The 20,106-nt window shown below is 39.6% G+C and overlaps 1 protein-coding gene across 3 annotated transcripts in view; it reads left to right on the plus strand.

The window, feature by feature from the left end:
- HDAC9 (histone deacetylase 9) overlaps positions 1 to 20,106 on the plus strand; it is a 993,428-nt gene that overhangs the window by 766,120 nt on the left and 207,202 nt on the right. For all 3 annotated transcript variants that reach the window (XM_029589041.1, XM_029589039.1, XM_029589040.1), the window contains exon 4: positions 16,565 to 16,806. In XM_029589041.1, the coding sequence (XP_029444901.1) occupies positions 16,565 to 16,806 (242 nt within the window). The remainder of the gene's footprint in view (positions 1 to 16,564; positions 16,807 to 20,106) is intronic.

The following is a 20,106-nucleotide window of genomic DNA, read 5'->3' on the forward strand; positions in this document are numbered from 1 at the left end:
TCCCCTCTGTAAGCGGTTTATCAAATTTAGTAAATAAATACATAAAATAAATACAGAAAGATGTGCTTGCAGTGGCTTGCCCGGTAGTTCAATGGAAGTGCAGCATGCTGCCATGTAGGGGATCTGGGTTTGAATGCTAAGCCTGCTTCTGATTTTTCAACAGGCCAGTATGGATGCTATGGAGTCATCTTTCACAATATATCTCTCCCCGTCTCCCTGGGGAAGGGAATCACAACTATCGCAGAATGATAGTGTACAAGTAGTGCACAAAGACTGAGTTTCTGAGGAAATCCCCAGTCTGTGGCTATAATGGCTGAGCTAAACAGGAAAAGAGACAGAATTAAAAATAGGGAAAACTCTCAGGAAATTGCTAGCGTCCGATTCTAGCACCATAACCCCAGTAGAAACAGATTCCCTTTGAGCTGGTAGACCTATAGAACAGGAAGAAAGATCTGACACAAAAATATTGATTTACTTATGGGGGGAAAAAGGATTTTTATAAGTAGTTATCGTGTTTGGCAGTTCTCTTGTGTCCCTTTTTACTACTTCTACTTATTATTATTAAAGTGCTACTAGACAGACGCTGTGCTGTACAGACACAAAGAAAAGTCCCTGCTCCTTGGAGCTTACAGTTATTCAGCACAAACATACCTAACAAACAGGAGTCTGTGGGAAATGTATTTATAATAGACAAGTGGTTAGAATTTAAAGCATCCTCAAAAGGGGGAAGGGAGGGAAAGTTACATTTATGTTAAGTTGTTCATGATATTACTGGAAATGTTTGGTAAATAATAATTAAATTAAAAAAAAAAAGGTGAGTTTTTAGACTGGTCTTGCTTAAGACCAGAGAGGGAGCATGACTCACTGAATCAGGAAGTCTATTTCTGGCATACTGGACAGCAAGGTAGAAAGTGTGGAATTAGGAGTTGGAGGTGGAAAAGAGCACAGATAAGAGGAACTTGGCCAGTGACTGGAGATCGAGAAGAAAGGTACTGGAAGAGACAAGAGAAGATAGCTGATAACTTGTTGCAGAGTGAATGTGTTTGTAGATGAATGAGAGAAGCTTACATTGTATGCAAAAGCACACAGAGAGGTAATGTAGCAACTTGAGGGATTGCATGGTCCTTTTTCAAAAAATTATTTGCAAACATATGACTGCCATGTCAATTTAGGATATACGTGCTTTTAAACATTTTAGTAATAAAAAATGAAGTAGGATCGGTAGGAAGCCGTAATGAAATGCCTTTCTTTATTTGGTTTGACGTACAATTAGTGGTACTACAGGTATGAGTTTGTAAATACTTAATTTTGGATCATAAAAGAACCACATGAATCTGGGGCACAATGTGATGAATCAAATTAATAGTACAGACACAGAATGGATGGCCAAGATTGATTGTTCTCAGGCTGCTGACACTGTCTGGCTCTGTTGAGCCAATGTTACTATTCAGAGAATATCGGTGCCAACTATAACACACCAAAGAAGAGATGGAATTTTTAGGCGTGGACAAGGAAATACCAGTGTTGGAAATCTGAATCTAGCTATTGATTGATATTTGCAGAGACTTGGAGCAAATGTTATTGCCCATAAAGATGCACCATATAAACTATTTCCAAGAAGCATTCAACAGTACCATTTTGATTATGAGTAAAAAAAGGATGTCATAACAGAAAATCAAAATAGAATATAGCTATGAAATGCTTTCACTCCCTTCTCTGTAAAGGAAACCTTTTTTTTTTTTAATAAGGAGGGAGCCCATCCCTTTGGCTCAGGCTGCAATGCTTTGCGCTTTGTTTCAATGGATCCTGGATTGAATCCTCTGTCTGACAGGACAAGTTGGGTATACTGGTGCACTATGGAGGAGACACACACAGGCTTGGCAGATGGAAGGTAGCTGTTGCTGCTATTGTGATGGCCCCTACCAGACAACGAGCAGCTTGAGAGTGTGGCTCAGAGGAGACCTCCAGCCCTGGGGCTGGCAGGGGTCGTCAGGGCTTCTCTGGGCAGCCCACCTATAGAGATCATTGAGGGTTTATGGAAAAAAAAAATAAAGAAAACTAAAATAAAGAAGTTACAATGTTAAATATATTTTCCAAGAACTGTATAGTTGGAAAAGGTTTACAGCTCATGTGCATGGCTTCTTCTTATTTCCCTTAGATCTGTACCAATGCTGAAAGTTCTGGAGCTTTGTTACTATTTAACAATTTTGTTTACTAAAAAATACATTTTGGATTTGCTAAGAAAATGAAACAGAAACTTTCTAGTGAAGGCCAAAACAGTAACAGAATTTAAAAATGCATAGTGGAAACAGAGATTCTTAGACACGAGAATTTGAGGATAAAGCCTGAGAATAGGTGGACTCTAATACGACTCAGAGTTCTTGAACCAGTAGATGTGACTCGGTTATTTACACTTTCGAATAATAGAAGGACTAGGGGGCATTCCATGAAGTTAGCAAGAGGCACATTTAAGACTAATCGGAGAAAATTCTTTTTCACTCAACGCACAATAAAGCTCTGGAATTTGTTGCCAGAGGATGTGGTTAGCGCAGTTAGTGTAGCTGGGTTCAAAAAAGGTTTGGATAAGTTCTTGGAGGAGAAGTCCATTAACGGCTATTAATCAAGTTTACTTAGGGAATAGCCACTGCTATTAATTGCATCAGTAGCATGGGATTTACTTAGTGTTTGGGTAATTGCCAGGTTCTTGGGGCCTAGTTTGGCCTCTGTTGGAAACAGGATGCTGGGCTTGATGGACCCTTGGTCTGACCCAGCATGGCAATTTCTTATGTTCTTAGGAATGGGTAATGGAGCAGATGGGCCACTTAGTCCTTAATTAATATCATCCTCTACGTTTTCTGGTGTGCTTTTGTTTTCTTTTGCATTTTTGACATTCAGCAAACCAATTGTTTACTTTGCAGGGGAAATCAAAATCATTTAAATGCATCAATATATGGATAAGAAAACCAGTTCAGATTAAAGTCAAATGAGCACTGAGCCAGTGGATGGGGGTAGAGGGGCTCATGTGGATGAAGAGAGGACATGTTTGTAGCAGAAGCTTAAAAGGCTACTTCTCTCTTTCTCTCTCTGAATCAGTCAGTTAGGCTGATTCAGAGAGTCCTTATGTTTGCACTACTAAAAGTCAAAAGGGGGAGGCAATTTTAAAAGGCATTTATCTGGGTAAATAACTGTTCACCCGTGCAAAATAACCATCTTGAATATTGTCCCCATGAACAATGGCTAAAAGTATATGCAGATTTCATAGCATGCACTTTTTTTATCCCCAGTAAAAAGAGGTATTCTCTGGGTGTATATAGGTGAGGGGAAGAGGGATTATCCGCTGGGGTGGATTGTTGTCAACAAGGAGCAGAGGAGAAGAGCCATGGTAACACTGAAGAATGCTGCTCCTCATTATGGCCTCCACGTTATAAAGTGCATTAGGTGGTTCACACATCAGTGTGTGTTTGTGCACACATTTTTGTGTGTAGAACTTTACTCCCAATGTATCAAGGAGACTTACGCTCAAAAACGTTGCACACCACCCGGAGTAAAAATGAGTGCACGGATTGGCACTCCTCCAGGCAAATCCCCTGCTAATCAAGGCATTAGCCATTACTCCCCAAGGCAGAGTGATGCATGAGCTTTACTCATGAAATCTTAGCAATGGAAGTTTAACGCCTGGTCAGAGGTGGAGTAAAGTTTCTGGAGCTATTCTTAGTTTATGGGACTGAACCTGGAGGTCGTAGTGTCAGGGTGCAGTAGTCGATCAGGTCGGTATTCTGTAAGATGGCAAGTGATGATAGTCACTTAAATAAGAACCGACGAAACAGGGCAGGAATTTTCAAATGACCTAAACCTTATTCAACTAAGTCTAAACAACCGTGTTTGTTTCATTAGAAAGACAGGCAGTTATCCTAACCAGGTAGTTCAGTATCTGTATTATGGATGTGCAAAGCCTGAACCTTTAGGTTCGGGGTTCATTTTTGGCCCACAGTGGGAAATATCATATTTCCTGCGGTTCGGGCCTTTGAAATTCGGGGGGACCCGAAAATGAATTTTCCTGAAATTGCGGGAAATTTTGGGAAAAATTTGTTCGGGGATTCGGGGTCCCCAAACCAGGACGAATTAGGCAATTTTGTTGAAATTGCCTAATTTGTCCTGAATGAATGCACATCCCTAATCTGTACGACCAGTTTGAGTTTCGTGATTTATCCAGCTATTTTAGAATACGCTGGTAAATTAGAAGTTCACTGTTTATTGGATTATATTAAGCTAGGTGTGTACATTTGAATTTCACTGTTTCATGCTTTTACACTTACTCGGTTATATCTGAATAACCAAGTGTATATATACCAGTGGTGCGGAGGGGGCCAGAGATTGGGGGCGCAGAGGATGAAAAGCCCTCAGGCATCATCAGACTGTGCGGGGCGCCAGATGAGGATTCATTTGGAGCAGCAGGCGCCTGTCCCTCCACTCCCCTCTCCTGCTCTTTGTATAGTATATTTCTAGCACTGCGAGCACTTTCAAAACCCGCGAGCAGCACTTCCTGTGGCTGATCTCACGATGGTCTTAGTTTTCTACTGACCTGAGATGGAGTTGCATTAATGACCTAATGGTGTGTAACCCCACCCTGGGGAGCTTTCTTTGCTCCGGCAGGGCCATACAATTTTTATTGTTGGTTCGGGGCTAGATTTACTCCTGGCTGGCTCTAACATGTTTCCCTTTACCCCAGGGTTGGGATCCTTGGTTGGTGGGGGGGGGGGGGGGGGCTCAGAGTCGCAGGGGTGACATCTTTCTTTCCTCTGTGCTCCCTTGGAAAAGGGGACTTGTCCTCATGATGCGTGCAGTGGGTGCCAAAGAAATACTCTAGAGTCACTGAGTTAGTGTCCAAAACTAAGATCTTTACTGTTGAAATAATCACTGTTGGATTATGGCACAAATACATTAAACCGCAGCACTACAGAGTTCCCTCTTGTAATCCTTTTCACAATCTCTTTCCTCTATCTGTGCAAAAACATCTTAAAAACGGCGTGGACAAGGAATCCCTTGGTGGGGCGGGAAACCCCTTCCAAACTGGTAAAAAATGTAACTGTCCTGTCTCTGCATAGAGAGCTTAGATATTCTCTCCCCCAAGGAGCAAAGACTCCTCTGTCTGGTGTCTTCAGTGTTCTCCATTAGTTTCTTACTCAGTTAGTGCTTCATTTAGACCCTCTTGGTACTTGGATCACTGATGGGAGGAATCCAGTTGGAACAGCAGCTCCAATGTCCTTTAGACAGGGAGGAAGAGGGGCAGCTGAACACTTCCTCCCAGATCTTTTCAAGGGAATTTCTTCTTCCCAAAAATGAATTCTCACCAGGTCACCACCTTCCTCCATCCTCATTGAGGGTAAAGAGGGAGAGGTCTTCCCTAGCCTGCGCAGCCCCAAAACAGGGTTCCCTATTCTGAATCCAGGCGGTGCATACTAGGGTCTCACCAGGCTTCCAACAAATTAAAGTCTGTTTAGGGCCCCAAAATATTTCCTGCATGCAAACCTTTCCCACAAGGGAGTGGATAGGAAAGGCAGATCCCCTACCCAACTCTTAGACTATCAGCAGGGCTTGCTGAAGTTTTCAGAGCAGGCCCAAAAATCCAAACCACTTCTACACTCCACTAACTTCAAATATATATATATATATATATATATATATATATATATATATATAATTTTATTTTTTTTTGGACTCCATGTAATTAAATGTCTATTAAACAGAATGTTATGATGATATCACATATCTTAATATTTGCATAATGAAATAATGTGATCCAAGAACAAACAGTAATATACAGTATGATATATAAATGAACCATAACATCAACAGTCTCCTGTGTTTTCTTCCCCCTCGCCTCTTTACTGCACAAACTGCCCAGTAATATCTATAGTAGTGTTAGTATTAATCTGAGGCACATAATTATTTTAATCCTCTAACATACCACAATGTATAACCTAGCTATGGCTTTTGTACACTGTACTGGGAAAGTATTTCTTATGCCCTCCTAAATTAACTATTTGCCCCCTTTCCCCCTTACTGAGTGCCAACCCCCCTTCCCCCCAGAGTTCTTCCCCCCCCCCCCTCCGAGATGGGCAGTCCCCTGATATCCACTACGGTGTGTGTATTCCTTATTACCATTATTCACTGTTTTACACTTGTTAGTTATGACTCCAGGACTTCCCTCCCGGTGAAATACTGTGCCCATGATTTTTCAAACTTCAGAATTGCATCATGTACATAATGTAGTAAATCGGTACAGATTATAGACTTTAGCTAATCTCAATTGCACATTCCCTTTTCGTGGTACTTCAGCCTTACAACACCAAGCAGCTAATTTGCACCGCGCTGAGCTCAGAACATGTAGGATCAAGCACCTAACTTTCTCATCCAGCATATCAATTTCCATGGGCACCAATTGGAGTCTGGGGTTCCTTGCAATTCTACAACCTGTAATTTTGTAAATCAGATCAATAATCATATCCCAGTAGCCACTCACCTTTGGATAAAAATGTCTTCTTCCTCCACACCTCCACCAGCAGAAATCTGAGACCTCTGGGAACATTTTATTCGTTTTTACCAGAGCCAAGTACCATCTATAAAAAATCTTGTAACAATTTTCAATATTTGCGAGGAAACAGAACTCCTTCTCATCATTTGAAAACACAAATCCCATGTGGTGTCTTCCATAATGGCTCCAAATTCTTTTTCCCAGACCAAAATATGTTTTGGGTTTTTTTGTTTTAATTCACCAGATAACAAAGTGTAAATTTTTGAAATAATTTTACTCACTCCATCTGCTGTAGCACAATACCTCCCAAACATTGTTTTATTCTTTTGAAGGTCCTCTGTAACACCCCTAGAATGAACAATCGATGCCACTTATAATTTGGGCAACCTGTCTTTTTCCTCCAGTAAGCATTTCTGACAAAGCTCTTCAAAAAAGCAAATGCCTTTTCCATCCCAAATCTGTTCCAGTCACTCAAGTCCCAGGTCTAGCCAGTGTAATGCTGCTGCCTTTGAAGTTCCTGCAGGGGAAATCTCCATTAAAAAGAAAAGAGTTTCCTATATCAAAAGCTTCCTATATCTCGTCCATCCAAACCACTAATGTTAATTGAGTGAAAGGAGATGCCCCCCTTAAGTCCATTCCTATGCCCGTCATGTAGCCAGACTAGCCTTTCCAGGGAAGGTACCCCCGTCATATCGCATTCCATATCTATCCAGATTTAGAAGGCCACTCCAATACTGCTCACGGTTGTGCTGCAATGTAATAGAAAGCAAGCTTAAGTATCTCCAGCCCTCCTTGGCTTTTAGGTTTATAAAGTACCACTCTTGCCACCCATGGTCTTCCATTTAAATTGGAAGATTTTCCTCTGCCATCCACTTAACAGCACATCAGGAATATGGATTGGGAGAGTCTGGAAAAGTAACAAAATCTGGGAAGGATATTGATTTTAATAGCATGTATTCTACCCAGGCAAGACAATTGCAATCGTTCCCATCTCTCCATATCCATATCTGTACCTGATGACAGCAGGCCATAATTTAGATCAAATAAATGCTATAGATTCAAACCAATGCTTACCTCTAGATATTTCACACTCTACTTAGCCCATTTACATTGTTTCACTGTTTTCTGGTTTTGCGTATTCCTGCAACCAGCCTGTTGCGCTTGTATCTCCATTTCCTTGCTGCATCTCTGCTCCTATGTAATCCCTTCCCTGATACCTGTTTATTGTAACTTCCAACCTGTAGTTCTGCTGTAAACCGATATAATGTCGCTACTAATATCGGTATAAAAATAAATTAAATAAATATATATATATATATATATATATATATATATATATATATATATATATATATATATATATAAATTTAAAGGGTAATTGGGTTCGCAAACTGCTTACTAAATCTTTGTGAAACATAAGGCTCAGGATCTCTGACTTATCTTCATTAACCTTAAATCCTGAAATGGCACCATACTCTCTCATTTCTAGCAATAGAGTTTTCAAGGACCTAGCCAGATCCGTGAGCATGAACATCAGATCATCAGCAAATAATGTTATTTTATATGAGTTCTCAGCCATCATCACCCACTTATATGAGAATTTAGCTTGACTTAATCACTTGAGGTTCTGATATTGCAAATAATAGTGGAGAGAGTGGGCACCCTGTCTTATGTCCCTGCCCACCATAAATTCATCAGAATATTTATTTTATTTATTTATTTATTAAGAAATCCTCCATTTACCCTGTAACATGCTTTTGGCTGATTATATAAAGCCTTAATCTAGGTTGTTAAGCAAGATCCCAAACCCATCTTATGGAAAACCTGAAACAAAAAAGGCCAATGTAACCTGTCAAACTCCTTTTCTGCCCAGCAAACTCCTTTGGGCCCAGCAAAACCACTGGAACCTCTTGATGATTCACCCACCACATTAGATTTAATGCCCTCCTCTTGTTTTCTGCTGCTAATCTACCTGGAACAAATCCTGATTGATCACCATGAATAAGAAGTGGTGCCACCTTACCCAATTTCAAGGCCAGGACCTTAGCGAGGATATTCAGATTTAACTTGATTAGGGAGAAAGGATGATATATGATATGGCCCCCTTTTGCCAACCTGTCACATTTTCCCTTTGCGCAAGTTGGCCATTCTCCCTCAAATAGTTAAGCATGTCTACTAAAGGTCTTGTTATAACCTGCTTATAGATCTTGTAGAATTTGGCTGTGAACCCATCTAGCCTCGAGGCTTTTTCCGCTTTTAAATCTGAAATTATCATCATTACCTCCTTGCCTCTAATTTTTCCATTAAGATTCTCTCTAAACTCCACCATAAAGCACGGTAGGGAAATATCTCCAAGATAATTCTCAATACCAGCCTTAGTGAAGCTATCATCTGCAGCATTTAGATCCTCATAAAATTGAGCAAATCTATTCAAAAATAGCTTGCTGTCATAGATATACTTCCCTTCACGTTTCTTAATTTTAAGAATTTGATTTTGCATTGATTTTTCCTTGAGTCATCAAGCCAGTAGATGACTAGCTTTATTTCCAAATTCAAAATATTTTATTGGACCTGGGCCACCCGTGATGCTATCCTTGCCAAACCTAAAGCATTTAGTTCTTGGCGCATGGCTTCTAGAGATGTTAGGGTTTGATCATCCAGGCTTCGTTTGAGTTTTAGTTTTAGCCTTGCTATTTTCTGCATTAGCCTCAGTCTAGACATTTCTTTCTCCTTCCAGAGATGTGATACCCTAGCGATTAATTTCTCATGTACCACTACTTTCAAGTATTCCCATAGTATAGCAGGATCGGCCTCCCTAGTATCATTAAGGACTAAATATTCCTTAATGTCTACCAAAAGTCTTTTATTAAATGTTTTGTCAGATAACAGCTCTTCATTCAATCTCCAATATTTATGACCTATCTGTTCATTCCCTGTCTTCAGCTCAAGCCATATCAGGGCATGATCTGACCATGAGATGTTACCTATAACCGCTCCTACTATGAGTCCTACTAGGATCTTGTTTATCAAAAAGTAATCTATCCTCAAGTAAGAAGACTGTGGTTTTGAGTAGAAAGAATAATCTCTAATAGTTGGATTCCTCAAGCACCAGATATCATCAAGGCTCCATTTATGAATCAGTGCCTTCAGTCTAGATCTCTGTAGGCTTGTGGCCTAATTGCCCCCACTCGAGTTATCCAAAAAGGGATAACAAGTCAGGTTGAATTCACCTCCTATCTAAAAATGTCCTTCCACCCATCCCATAAGACGGTAACTTTTAAACAGCTGCATGGGTGTACATATATGTGGGTATGCCAGCTCACGAGAATGGATGCGGTCATTTTATAACATGCCCATATATGTGTGTATGTTATAAAATCGGCAGTACATGCAAACATGTGCATGCAATTTTATATTGACATGCGCATGTGTGCGCAAATGCCACTTTTAATGCGTATGTGGGGGATTTTGCTAGGCATGCATGCTGACACAAATTTCCCTAGTTTTTTTCTAGTTCACCCCCCGTAAAGGATAGGACTTCCTTACCCCCTATATAGATAGCCTCCCTTTTATCCCATTAGCCCTGAACCTTCAAACCCCACTGACTAGCCCTGAATTTTTTATTTTAAATCTTGCATGCTATCTATAGCAGAAGAAAATTTACATGGTAGGGGACCCTGGTGCACACTGATGTGGGCAGATACTTATGTGCACATTTCAAGTAACCTTCCTGTATTGCCCATGTCCCACAAATGCTCTGTCTAGACCATGCCCACACCCTACCCCATTTTTTAACTTTTTGATTTGTGGACGTACTGGGAAATATGCATGTACTCGAGCACTTCTTAAAAACTTTACGGCATGCGCCGGCCCAAGACACATGGATATCTCCCGGCTTTGGCACACGTAGGACTTTTAAAATCCTCTTGTAAGAGTATTGGAAAGAGACTTCAAAAAAGCCCCCTGAGAAACATTAGGCGTGAAGACATTTACTAAGATAAACAATTTCCCCTGTATTACTGTTTTCAAGATCAGAAACCTCCCCTCAGTAACCCTAATCACAGACTTAACATCAACAATCAGGTGATTTGCAAACATAATCCCATCCCACTGTGCTTATTGTTTTTTTTGTAGAGGAGGCATGATATTGTTACAAAGCCCCTCACCAGACCGTTTCCTCCCCTGGTTTGCACTCCCTACCCTGAGGAATGTCCTCCACCTGTCCGATTACTAGTTCCCGAGCTCCAATCAAAGCCCCATATAAAGAGATTAAGCATGTAGGATAAAATTTCTCTCTCCATCCCTATCTCAAAACCTGACCCCTATTAACTTAAAAAAAAAAAAAAGGGTTTCCACAACCATTTTCAAGTACTGCTGTACAGTCACACATTTTCGGGCATTCCCTTAGACACTCACCACTCCAGGTGATGTAGGATTCTCCAGCTGTCTCTGTAGCTTTCTATGAGCTCCAAGTACTCTCTGCCACTCAGGTTGATCATCTATCCTCTTAGGCAATGCCGCAAGATTTTCTTGCAGCTCTCCCAGAGATACTGTTATTCCAGCTTCATGCGTGAACAGTGTTGCTGCCACCACTGTTTTCACTTTTGTTGATTTACCTTGGATGGAAAAATGGAGTCCAAAGGGGAGTAGCCAATGGTATTTTATTCCCTCTGTCTTTAAAACAGAAATTATTCCTTTAAATTCATGGCGTTTCCTTATAGTAATTGGCAAAATATCCAGGAACATCTCTACCAATTGGTCTTTCCATATGATTTGGCCTATTTTACGGGCTTGCTGGGACACTTTTTCTTTCACCACAAAACCGTGGAAGCTTGCCACTTTTTCTTGAGGAAGATTTCCTCTCTGTGCACCTATTGTTCTGGTTGCTCTGTCCAATTTAATGGTGGACATCTCCTTGGCTGCTTCATCTGATCCAAGGTGCATATACTTTACTATTTGAAAACAGTCTGCATTATTTGGAGACTCCTGTACCCATTTCAGGTGAACAGTGGGATCTGTTCTTGAGGTCCTCCAGCCTAGGTGGGATTGAATGGATGCTATCACCAAAGGGACATAGAAATAAAATAGACCCTATCTTCAACCAGTTCTCCATGGATAGCTTTTACTTCTGAGGTCCAAGGCTGACTGTAGGGGGAAGCATAGCTTCAAGGCACTTTTGTATTAATCAAAGTACAGAGTCCTTTCCCAGTCTCTGTGAACAGCACTGACAATTTCCACAATTTCTAGCAGCAATAATCATACTGAGAGGCAATGTGGTTACCAACTCCTTTACTGAAAGTTGTTAAAATTGATTGAAGAATCTTTAGAGCAGTTACATTTAAAATAAAGTTAATAATAATGAAGAAGAAAGATTATTAAAAATTTGTGACCTCACTCTTTTAGTAAAGTCTTTGAATTTATGGAAGCCAATTCCTTAACAATTGATCTACTTTTCAGTTACTCTGACGAAGAAAGTATAATCCTTCTTCCAACTCCCAAATCAATCGGAAGTTTCTCCCCACTGTAGAATGGTTAGAATTTGGTCCCAATTTCTTGTCAGAAAAGAGCAAGTCCAAGTTCTCATACCTTTCCTGTAGTCTTCTTAAGTATCTTCAATTTCCTTCTGAAAGCACCAGTGGGCACTCTCCTATCAAGTGCAGTACACATGACTCAGTAGAGAAAACAACTCTAGCACAACACCTTTAGCTCCTTTCCTCTGGTAATGGACAGGGAACCATTCCTCTCTGATGAAATCTCCATACCTCAGGCTCTTCCTAGGTGAAAGACAATTCTTCATGCATTTATTTATTTATTTATTTATTTATTTATTTATTTATTTAAATTCATTCATGTACCACATTATCTTATACTGTAAGCCTCTCACATTTATAAAATCAATGAAAAAAGAAAACAAATCCTTTAAAACAGTCATAAAACAACAGCATATATCAAATTCAATGAGCAGTTAACAAAATAAGAGCAATTTTCAGAGGGATAGCCATGTTAGTCTGGTGCAGCAAAAAAAGAGAGGAGTTGAGTGGCACCTTATAGTCTTATAAACTCACAAAAACAAAATTTGTCAACTGGTCATATAACTTGATCTAGAAACTCATACTTTATGTTAAAAAACTCTTTTTATGCAGACATTTATGTGGGACTGACAATCCTAAGCTCTTCAATTTTATAAAAGAGCTAATTCAGGAGGAAAGTCCACTTTACTTTATTTAATCCTAGCTATATATTTTTTATGTTAGTTTGTATTTTTTCAAAAATATTTAGAAATCACCAAAAACAGTCCCACACATTCACAGAACAAAATTCCTTGTCTCGGCATGTCTCGGCATGCACTTAGCGTGCGCAAGGTGCACAATTGTACACCCCTTTGTGCGCACCGACCCCCGATTTTATAACATGCTTGCTCCTGCACACGCATGTTATAAAATCGAGCATACATGTGCACGCACTGGGTACCCCAATGTGAGCAAGTGGATTCGTTTTTTTCCCCCTGAATCAGACAGAAATTCGAAACATGATATCAAGTCAGGGTTGGATCGGACATTTGATGACAAGATAAGTGTGAGAATACTTTGATGCTCATTTGAAAAGGAATTTTGTTCTGTGAATGTGCGGGACTGTTTTTGGTGATTTCTAAATATTTTTGAAAAAATGCAAATAACATAAAAAAATATAGATAGGATTAAATAAAGTAAAGTGGACTTTCCTCTTGAATTGGCTCTTTTATAAAATTGAAGAGCTTAGGGTTGTTGGTCCCACATAAATGTCTGCATAAAAATAGGTTTTTTTTACATAAAGTATGAGTTTATAGAAGATCAAGTTATATGACCAGTTGACCAATTTTGTTTTTGTGAGTTTATATTACTGTGTGGGTCTCTGGAATATGTTTGTTGTTGGGGCTTTTGTGAATTGATTGGATCATTTAATTTATAGACTTGACCACTTTATTAAAGCATGAGCTTCCGAGGACAGAAAACCTTGAGCTTCCGAGGACAGATACAAATATATCTTAAAATGTAAACAATAATTCAATACACAAAACAAATATACAATGTGAATGTATCATCTCACTGAAATATCAATGAGCCAATATAATCAAATTATGCTTTAAGGGCTTTCTTAAAGCAATAAAGCATTGCTCCAGTTTAAAGCTCTGGAAGCTGATTCCAAAGAGTTGAACCTGTGATGGCCAAAAGGTCTCTCCCAAGATTCAGCTAATCTTGCATGGCTAACAGAGTGCACATCATGAATATTAATTGTGGATGCACTGAAAACCAAACCTGTTTGTGGCACTCGAGGACCAGAGTTGCCTATCCCTTTTCTACAGCTTGCTCTTTGACAATATATAATGCTAACAAGTATTTTTCCAGTTTCCATGAAGCTTACAGAGATAGGCACATCCATCAAGGGGGATGAAATGGCAGGATTTTTCTTATTTTTGTTACATAAAGCAGCAAATATGTGTTCAGTTTGTGGCATGGAAGACTATTGCAAGGTTGTGTGGAGTGCAACAATTTTATGGCTCCTAGCTTGTAACGCAGGTGAATGTGTCAAACGAGAACGTGGACATCTGGGGGATTCCCCTTTCTAATCAAGTTTGTGAAGTAATGATGCAATTTGGTGTACTATGAAAGGATGTTTGAATACACGTTGGGGTAGACGTTCAATGGAGCAAGAAGCATGAGCATGCTTTTCTGCCTGCATAAACCCATTTGATTTTCAGACACTAATAAATACATATTTAAAGCAAACTATCTATGTAAATTAGCTGGAAAATACCTATCTGGCTAACTTACATGGAATATTCAGCAGCACTGCTCTGAATATCCCAAGTAATATCCCATGCTCTGCTGCTCCTTATCCCCTTTTTTGGTGTTATTTAGCCAGATAAGTTATATCGGCTAAGTTGATAACTTATCTGATTAACTTAACCGGATAAGTCTAAATATCTGCACTTATCTGGCTAAATTAGCTGGATAAGTAGTGCTGCTCTGATCCACTGGATATCCAGCTATTTTTATAGCTGAATAAGTGGTAAATGCTGAACATAGACGGATATTCAGCAGCTGCCACTTGGCCGGATAAGTCGCTACTTCTCCGGTTAAGTAGTGCATGCATTGCATTTGAAGATTGGCTTGTTATGTAGCTAGCTAAATGTGTACATGTACACATTTAGCTAGCAACATAACAATGTAGCTAGCTAAATGTACATGAACACTTACGTGGTGTCAAATCATCCAAAATAATGTGCAGAATAAATTCAATGTCCACACATAGTTCAGTGATAAAGTATATTCATTCTAAACGGCAACTCCACAGTGTTATTATAGCAAGATTGAGTGCAAAGCATGTCCCCCGACACGGACCCGTGTTTTGCCGCGAGGCTGGAAGTGACGCTGAATGTTGAATTGAACACAGAACAACTAAAGTTTTGTCTGTCCTCCCGACGCAGCCTCGCGGCGGAACATGGGTCCGGTCGGGAGGACAGACAAAACTTTAGTTGTTCTGTGTTCAATTCAACATTCAGCGTCACTTCCAGCCTCGCGGCAAAACACGGGTCCGTGTCGGGGGACATGTTTTGCACTCAATCTTGCTATAATAACACTGTGGAGTTGCCGTTTAGAATGAATATACTTTATCACTGAACTATGTGTGGACATTGAATTTATTCTGCACATTAGTTGGATGATTTGATTGCTTGCGTGCAGCAGTGCTCCTTTTTGAGTTTTTGGATCACTTACGTGGTGTGGAATAATTCCATAACATGCTGTATACATCCAAGTAGTATGCATATCTTATGTGTATAGTTCTGAAACTTAAATGCATGTCCCTTAAATGCCTTTGGAAAGCCTCTTTTTAATGGAGCTAAAAGTTCATACCTTGTGAAAGAATGTGAGCACTTCCAGAGAACTGATAATCTCCTTATGTGATTCATCCAATTTACCTATGTAGCTCCTTATATTAAGTGTGTAGATCCTTTAATAATTTACCCCATCAGGTTTTCCTCTGCTGTCTTTTGTAATGATTTTGTATCTTTTCCTGTTCCCCTTTCTGTTGTATTTGCTAAACTCTAGTTTCCCTTTTTGTGCTGTTACTTGCTCTTCTCAGTTTCTCCCTCTTTTCTCAGTTCTTCCCCCTTTACCCATCTCTTCAAATTATTCCTTTATAATAATCAGCTGAGGTGAGACAAGTTGAACACAGCAGTCTGCAGGCCTCTCACTCTCTTTGCCCAGACTGTCTCTTCCTCTCTTTTTCTGTCTCTTCCTTTCTCCCCAGCTATCCTCCTTCTCAGTTTTGGGCCTGATTTACTAAGGCTTTTTCTCCACATTCAGCGTCTATGGGAAAAATGCTTAGTAAATCAAGCCTTTATTTTTCTCACTTTCTCCCTATACTCCTTTAATTCTCTCTCTCACTCTTCCCCTCCTTCCTCTCTCACCCTTGGTTTTCTTTCTCTGCTTCCTCCACAGTCTGAAGGTGTTCTCTCCACTAAGCCTTTTTGTTGACTCATGGGCTGTGATGTCTCCTTGTGATATATGTGTGAAGGCTTCAGAGGTTAAAAATAACTGAATAAAAGGATGCCTTGTGAGTTGCTTTTCAGGTTCTGGGAATTGTGCTTTGTTCTTCTCTTCCAGTCCCAAAGGTCAAATAAAACTCTACAAATTGATTATAGGGATCTCTAAGAGACTCATAAATAGACTGTAAACTCTTGAAGGGTTTTCCTTTATATTCACAAACCAGCATCTCTATTGGTAGATTCTCCAAGAATAGGGTTTTTTTTTTTTGTGGTACTGTTCCATTGCCCAAGTTACTCTAATTGGAGAATAATGAAGTGCAAAATGTTCAGAGAAAACAGTCATATACTGTAGATCCTGATTCAATGAGCTTTTCTCCCATTCAGTGTCTATGAGGAAAAACTGAATAAATCAGGCAAACTAGGATTTTTTTTTTTTTCGATTGTTCTGCTTTTCAATCTGGATTGATCGTTGCATCCTTTTCTTATGGTTAAATTTACAGTGGATGTAAAGCCGGAAGTACCCGTGGGCTTGGAACCTGTCACACCGCTGGACTTACGAACAGATCTCAGAATGGTCGTGCCCATGGTGGATCCTGTGCTGCGGGAGAAGCAACTGCAGCAGGAGCTCCTCCTGATCCAACAGCAACAACAGATTCAGAAGCAGCTTTTGATAGCAGAATTTCAGAAACAGCATGAAAACCTGACACGACAACACCAAGCCCAGCTCCAGGAGCATATAAAGGTAATAAATTGTTGCATTATAGCTCTCTCTCTCTCTCTCTACTCTTCCTCTTCTCTCCCTGCCACCTCTCTTTCAGACACCCTGTTCGCAGCTGTCTTCACCCTGAGTAGGGCAAGTATATAACTGCAGTGATATGAGTTCAGCAAGGTGAGTGTCCTTAGGGAGTCTCAGCCTGACTGAAAGGTTTAAATGAGGTGATTTATGTAGCACCTGTGTAGAACATAAAAAGAACATAGAATATGATGCCAGATAAAGATCAGAAGACTCCTCCTAGCCTGTTAAAATTTTCACACAGCCCATTTGTTCTCCAATTGCACTTTCAGTTCCTTGCAAATAAGAATATTCAATACTTAGCCATTGCCTTCCCGAATTTTGCTCTCACATCCTCTTCCAATATTTAGAAAGGGCTCCAGGGGTGATTCGGGAAACCACAGACCAGTGAGCCTGACTTCAGTGATGGGAAAAATTGTGGAAACTGTTATAAAGAATAAAATCACAAAACATTTAGGTAGACATGGTTTGATGGGACACAGCCAGTATGGATTTACCCAAGGGAAGTCTTGCCTCACAAATCTGCTACATTTTTTTTGAAGGGGTTAATAAACATGTGGAGAAAGGGGTTTGACAAAGTCCCGCATGAGAGGCTTCTAAGAAAACTAAAAAGTCATGGGATAGGAGGAGATGTCCTTTTTGGACTGCAAGTTGGTTAAAAGACAGGAAACAGAAGGATTAAATGGTCAGTTTTCACAGTGGAAAAAAGTAAACAATGGAGTGCCTGCGGGATCTGTACTTGGACTGGTGCTTTTTAATATATTTATAAATGATCTGGAAAGGGGTACAATGAGTGAGGTAATCAAATTTGTAGATGACAGAAAATTATTCAGAGTAGTTAAATCTCAAGCGGATTGTGATGAATTGCAGGAGGATCTTGTGAAACTGGAAGATTGAGCTTCCAAATGGCAGATGAAATTTAACATGGACAAGTGTAAACTGATGCATATAGGGAAAATAACCCATGCTGTAGTTACACAATGTTAGATTTTATCATAGGAGTTACCACCCAGAAAAGAGATCTAGGCGTCATACATTGAAATCGTCAGCCCAGTGTGCTGTGGCAATCAAAAAAGCAAACAGAATGTTAGGAATTATTAGGAAGGGAATGGAAAATAAAACAGAGGATGTCATAATGCCTCTGTATCGCTCCATGGTGAGACCATATCTTGAATACTGTGTGCAGTTCTGGTCACCGCATCTCAAAAAGGATAACGCTGCACTGGAGAAAGTGCAGTTAAGGGCAACCAAAATGATAAGGGGCTTGGAACGGCTAACTTATGAGGAAAGGCTAAAGAAGTTAGGGCTGTTCAGTTTGGAGAAGAGATGATTGAGGGGGGATATGATAGAAGTCTACAAAATCATAAAAGGACTTGAGCAAGTTACTATAAATCGGTTATTTACTCTCTCAGATAATAGAAGGACCAGGGGGCACTCCATGAAGTTAGCAAGTAGATCATTTAAAACAAATAGAAGAAAATGATTTTTCACTCAACACATAGTTAAGCTCTGAAATTAATTACCAGAGTATGTGGTTACAGCAGTTAGTGTATCTGGGTTTAAAATGTTTTGGATAAGTTCCTAGAGGATAAATCTATAAACTGTTATGATGGTAATTAATAAGCAATAGTAGCTTGTGATCTATCTAATGTTTGGGTACTTGCCAGGTACTTGTGACTTGGATTGGCCACTGTTGGAAACAGGATGCTGGGCTTGATGGACCCTTGGTCTGACCTAATACGGCATATCTTATGTATGTTCTTATGATACTGCTTCATATATCTACCACCATTTCTGTGAGTAGGGGAAATATTAATCTACAGCAGCGGATATTTATTTTCAGGACATCTCAAAGCTCTGAGACCATTCCTCTCTATGAGCCTTGTACATAGATATATGCCAGGCTCCTATTAATTTGATTTATGTTTTAAAATTCCATGGAATGTGCTTTCAGACTTGTTTCACATAACCAATTCCAATATTGTTTAATGTAGGATAATCACCATCTCATAAAGAGCCCAACTTTCAAAACAGTTCACGGTACACCATTTGTGCACATAAATGGATGTGTGGTGATTTATACTAGGATTTTATAAACTGTGTGTTGAGAACAGCACAGTTTATAAAATACCATGTATTTCTGCACCCAAAGCATGTTCGTATTGTAGTACATGCTTATATTTGAAATACAGGAACACATATACTTGCTCTACCCACTAAAAAAATATACATGTATGTATGTTACCTGTGAAATAATTGTAATAATGTGTGAATAACAAAACAGAATTAAACATGGAGGAAGGTATATTTAAAAGTATGAGTTACATAGTTCTGAAAATACTTGTGCACATAATTGAAATCACCAGTTCACCGATACCCTCACCAGTTCATCCAGACCTTCACCAATCCATTTACACCCTCTAGCATTTCACCCTGAACCCTCACCAGTTCACCCATATCCCCTAACTAAAAACTGCAGACAGAAGACACATCCAATTTCAATTGTGCGAGTCAATTATGGGTGTAAAAGTGTATTGACATTTTTGGTAATGTATGCACATATACCTCTTACAAAATAGCAACTTGTTTGCATATGTATGAACCCCATTCCGGATCGCCCCCAGATTGCCCCTTTTTTCACCATTAAAATTTACACAGGATGCTGCAAGTACACTCATACTTGCAAGCTTTATAAAATATATACATGCGTATAAGCTACTTAGCGCTTACATGTTTGTGACAGAGTAGATGCTCAGGGACCCGAGAAAACCTTAAGGACCGGTACCAGCTGTCTGATCCCAGTCCATCTTTAGACTGGGAATTCTGGGTACAGGGGATCTCCTCTGGCTGAGAGAGATAACATAGGCTGAGATGCCTGGGATTCCTGGGTCTCCAGGAGAAGATAGCTCCTTACCATAGATGACCATGTGAGAAAAAAAGGTGGGGCAGCACCTAGAATAACTGACCTGGTTGGTAACAAAGAAAATAGTAATGATGGGAGAAAAAGACCAAATGGTCCATTCAGTCTGTCCATCAAGCTTCTTATGACAGTAAATGCTGCTCCGTGCAGGTTATTTTTATTTATTTATTTTTTTATTTTATTTAACCATTTTTATATACCAAGACTTTCGCAAATAACTTCAAGCTGGTTTACAACATTTAAAAAAAGACAATACATAAATAAATCCAAAAAATCATTCTTCAAGAAATATCAAATTAACTAAAACAAAATTAAAAGCCTAATATACA

This window comes from Rhinatrema bivittatum, chromosome 2 (assembly GCF_901001135.1).
Source record: "Rhinatrema bivittatum chromosome 2, aRhiBiv1.1, whole genome shotgun sequence".
NCBI classification, from domain to species: Eukaryota; Metazoa; Chordata; class Amphibia; order Gymnophiona; family Rhinatrematidae; genus Rhinatrema; species Rhinatrema bivittatum.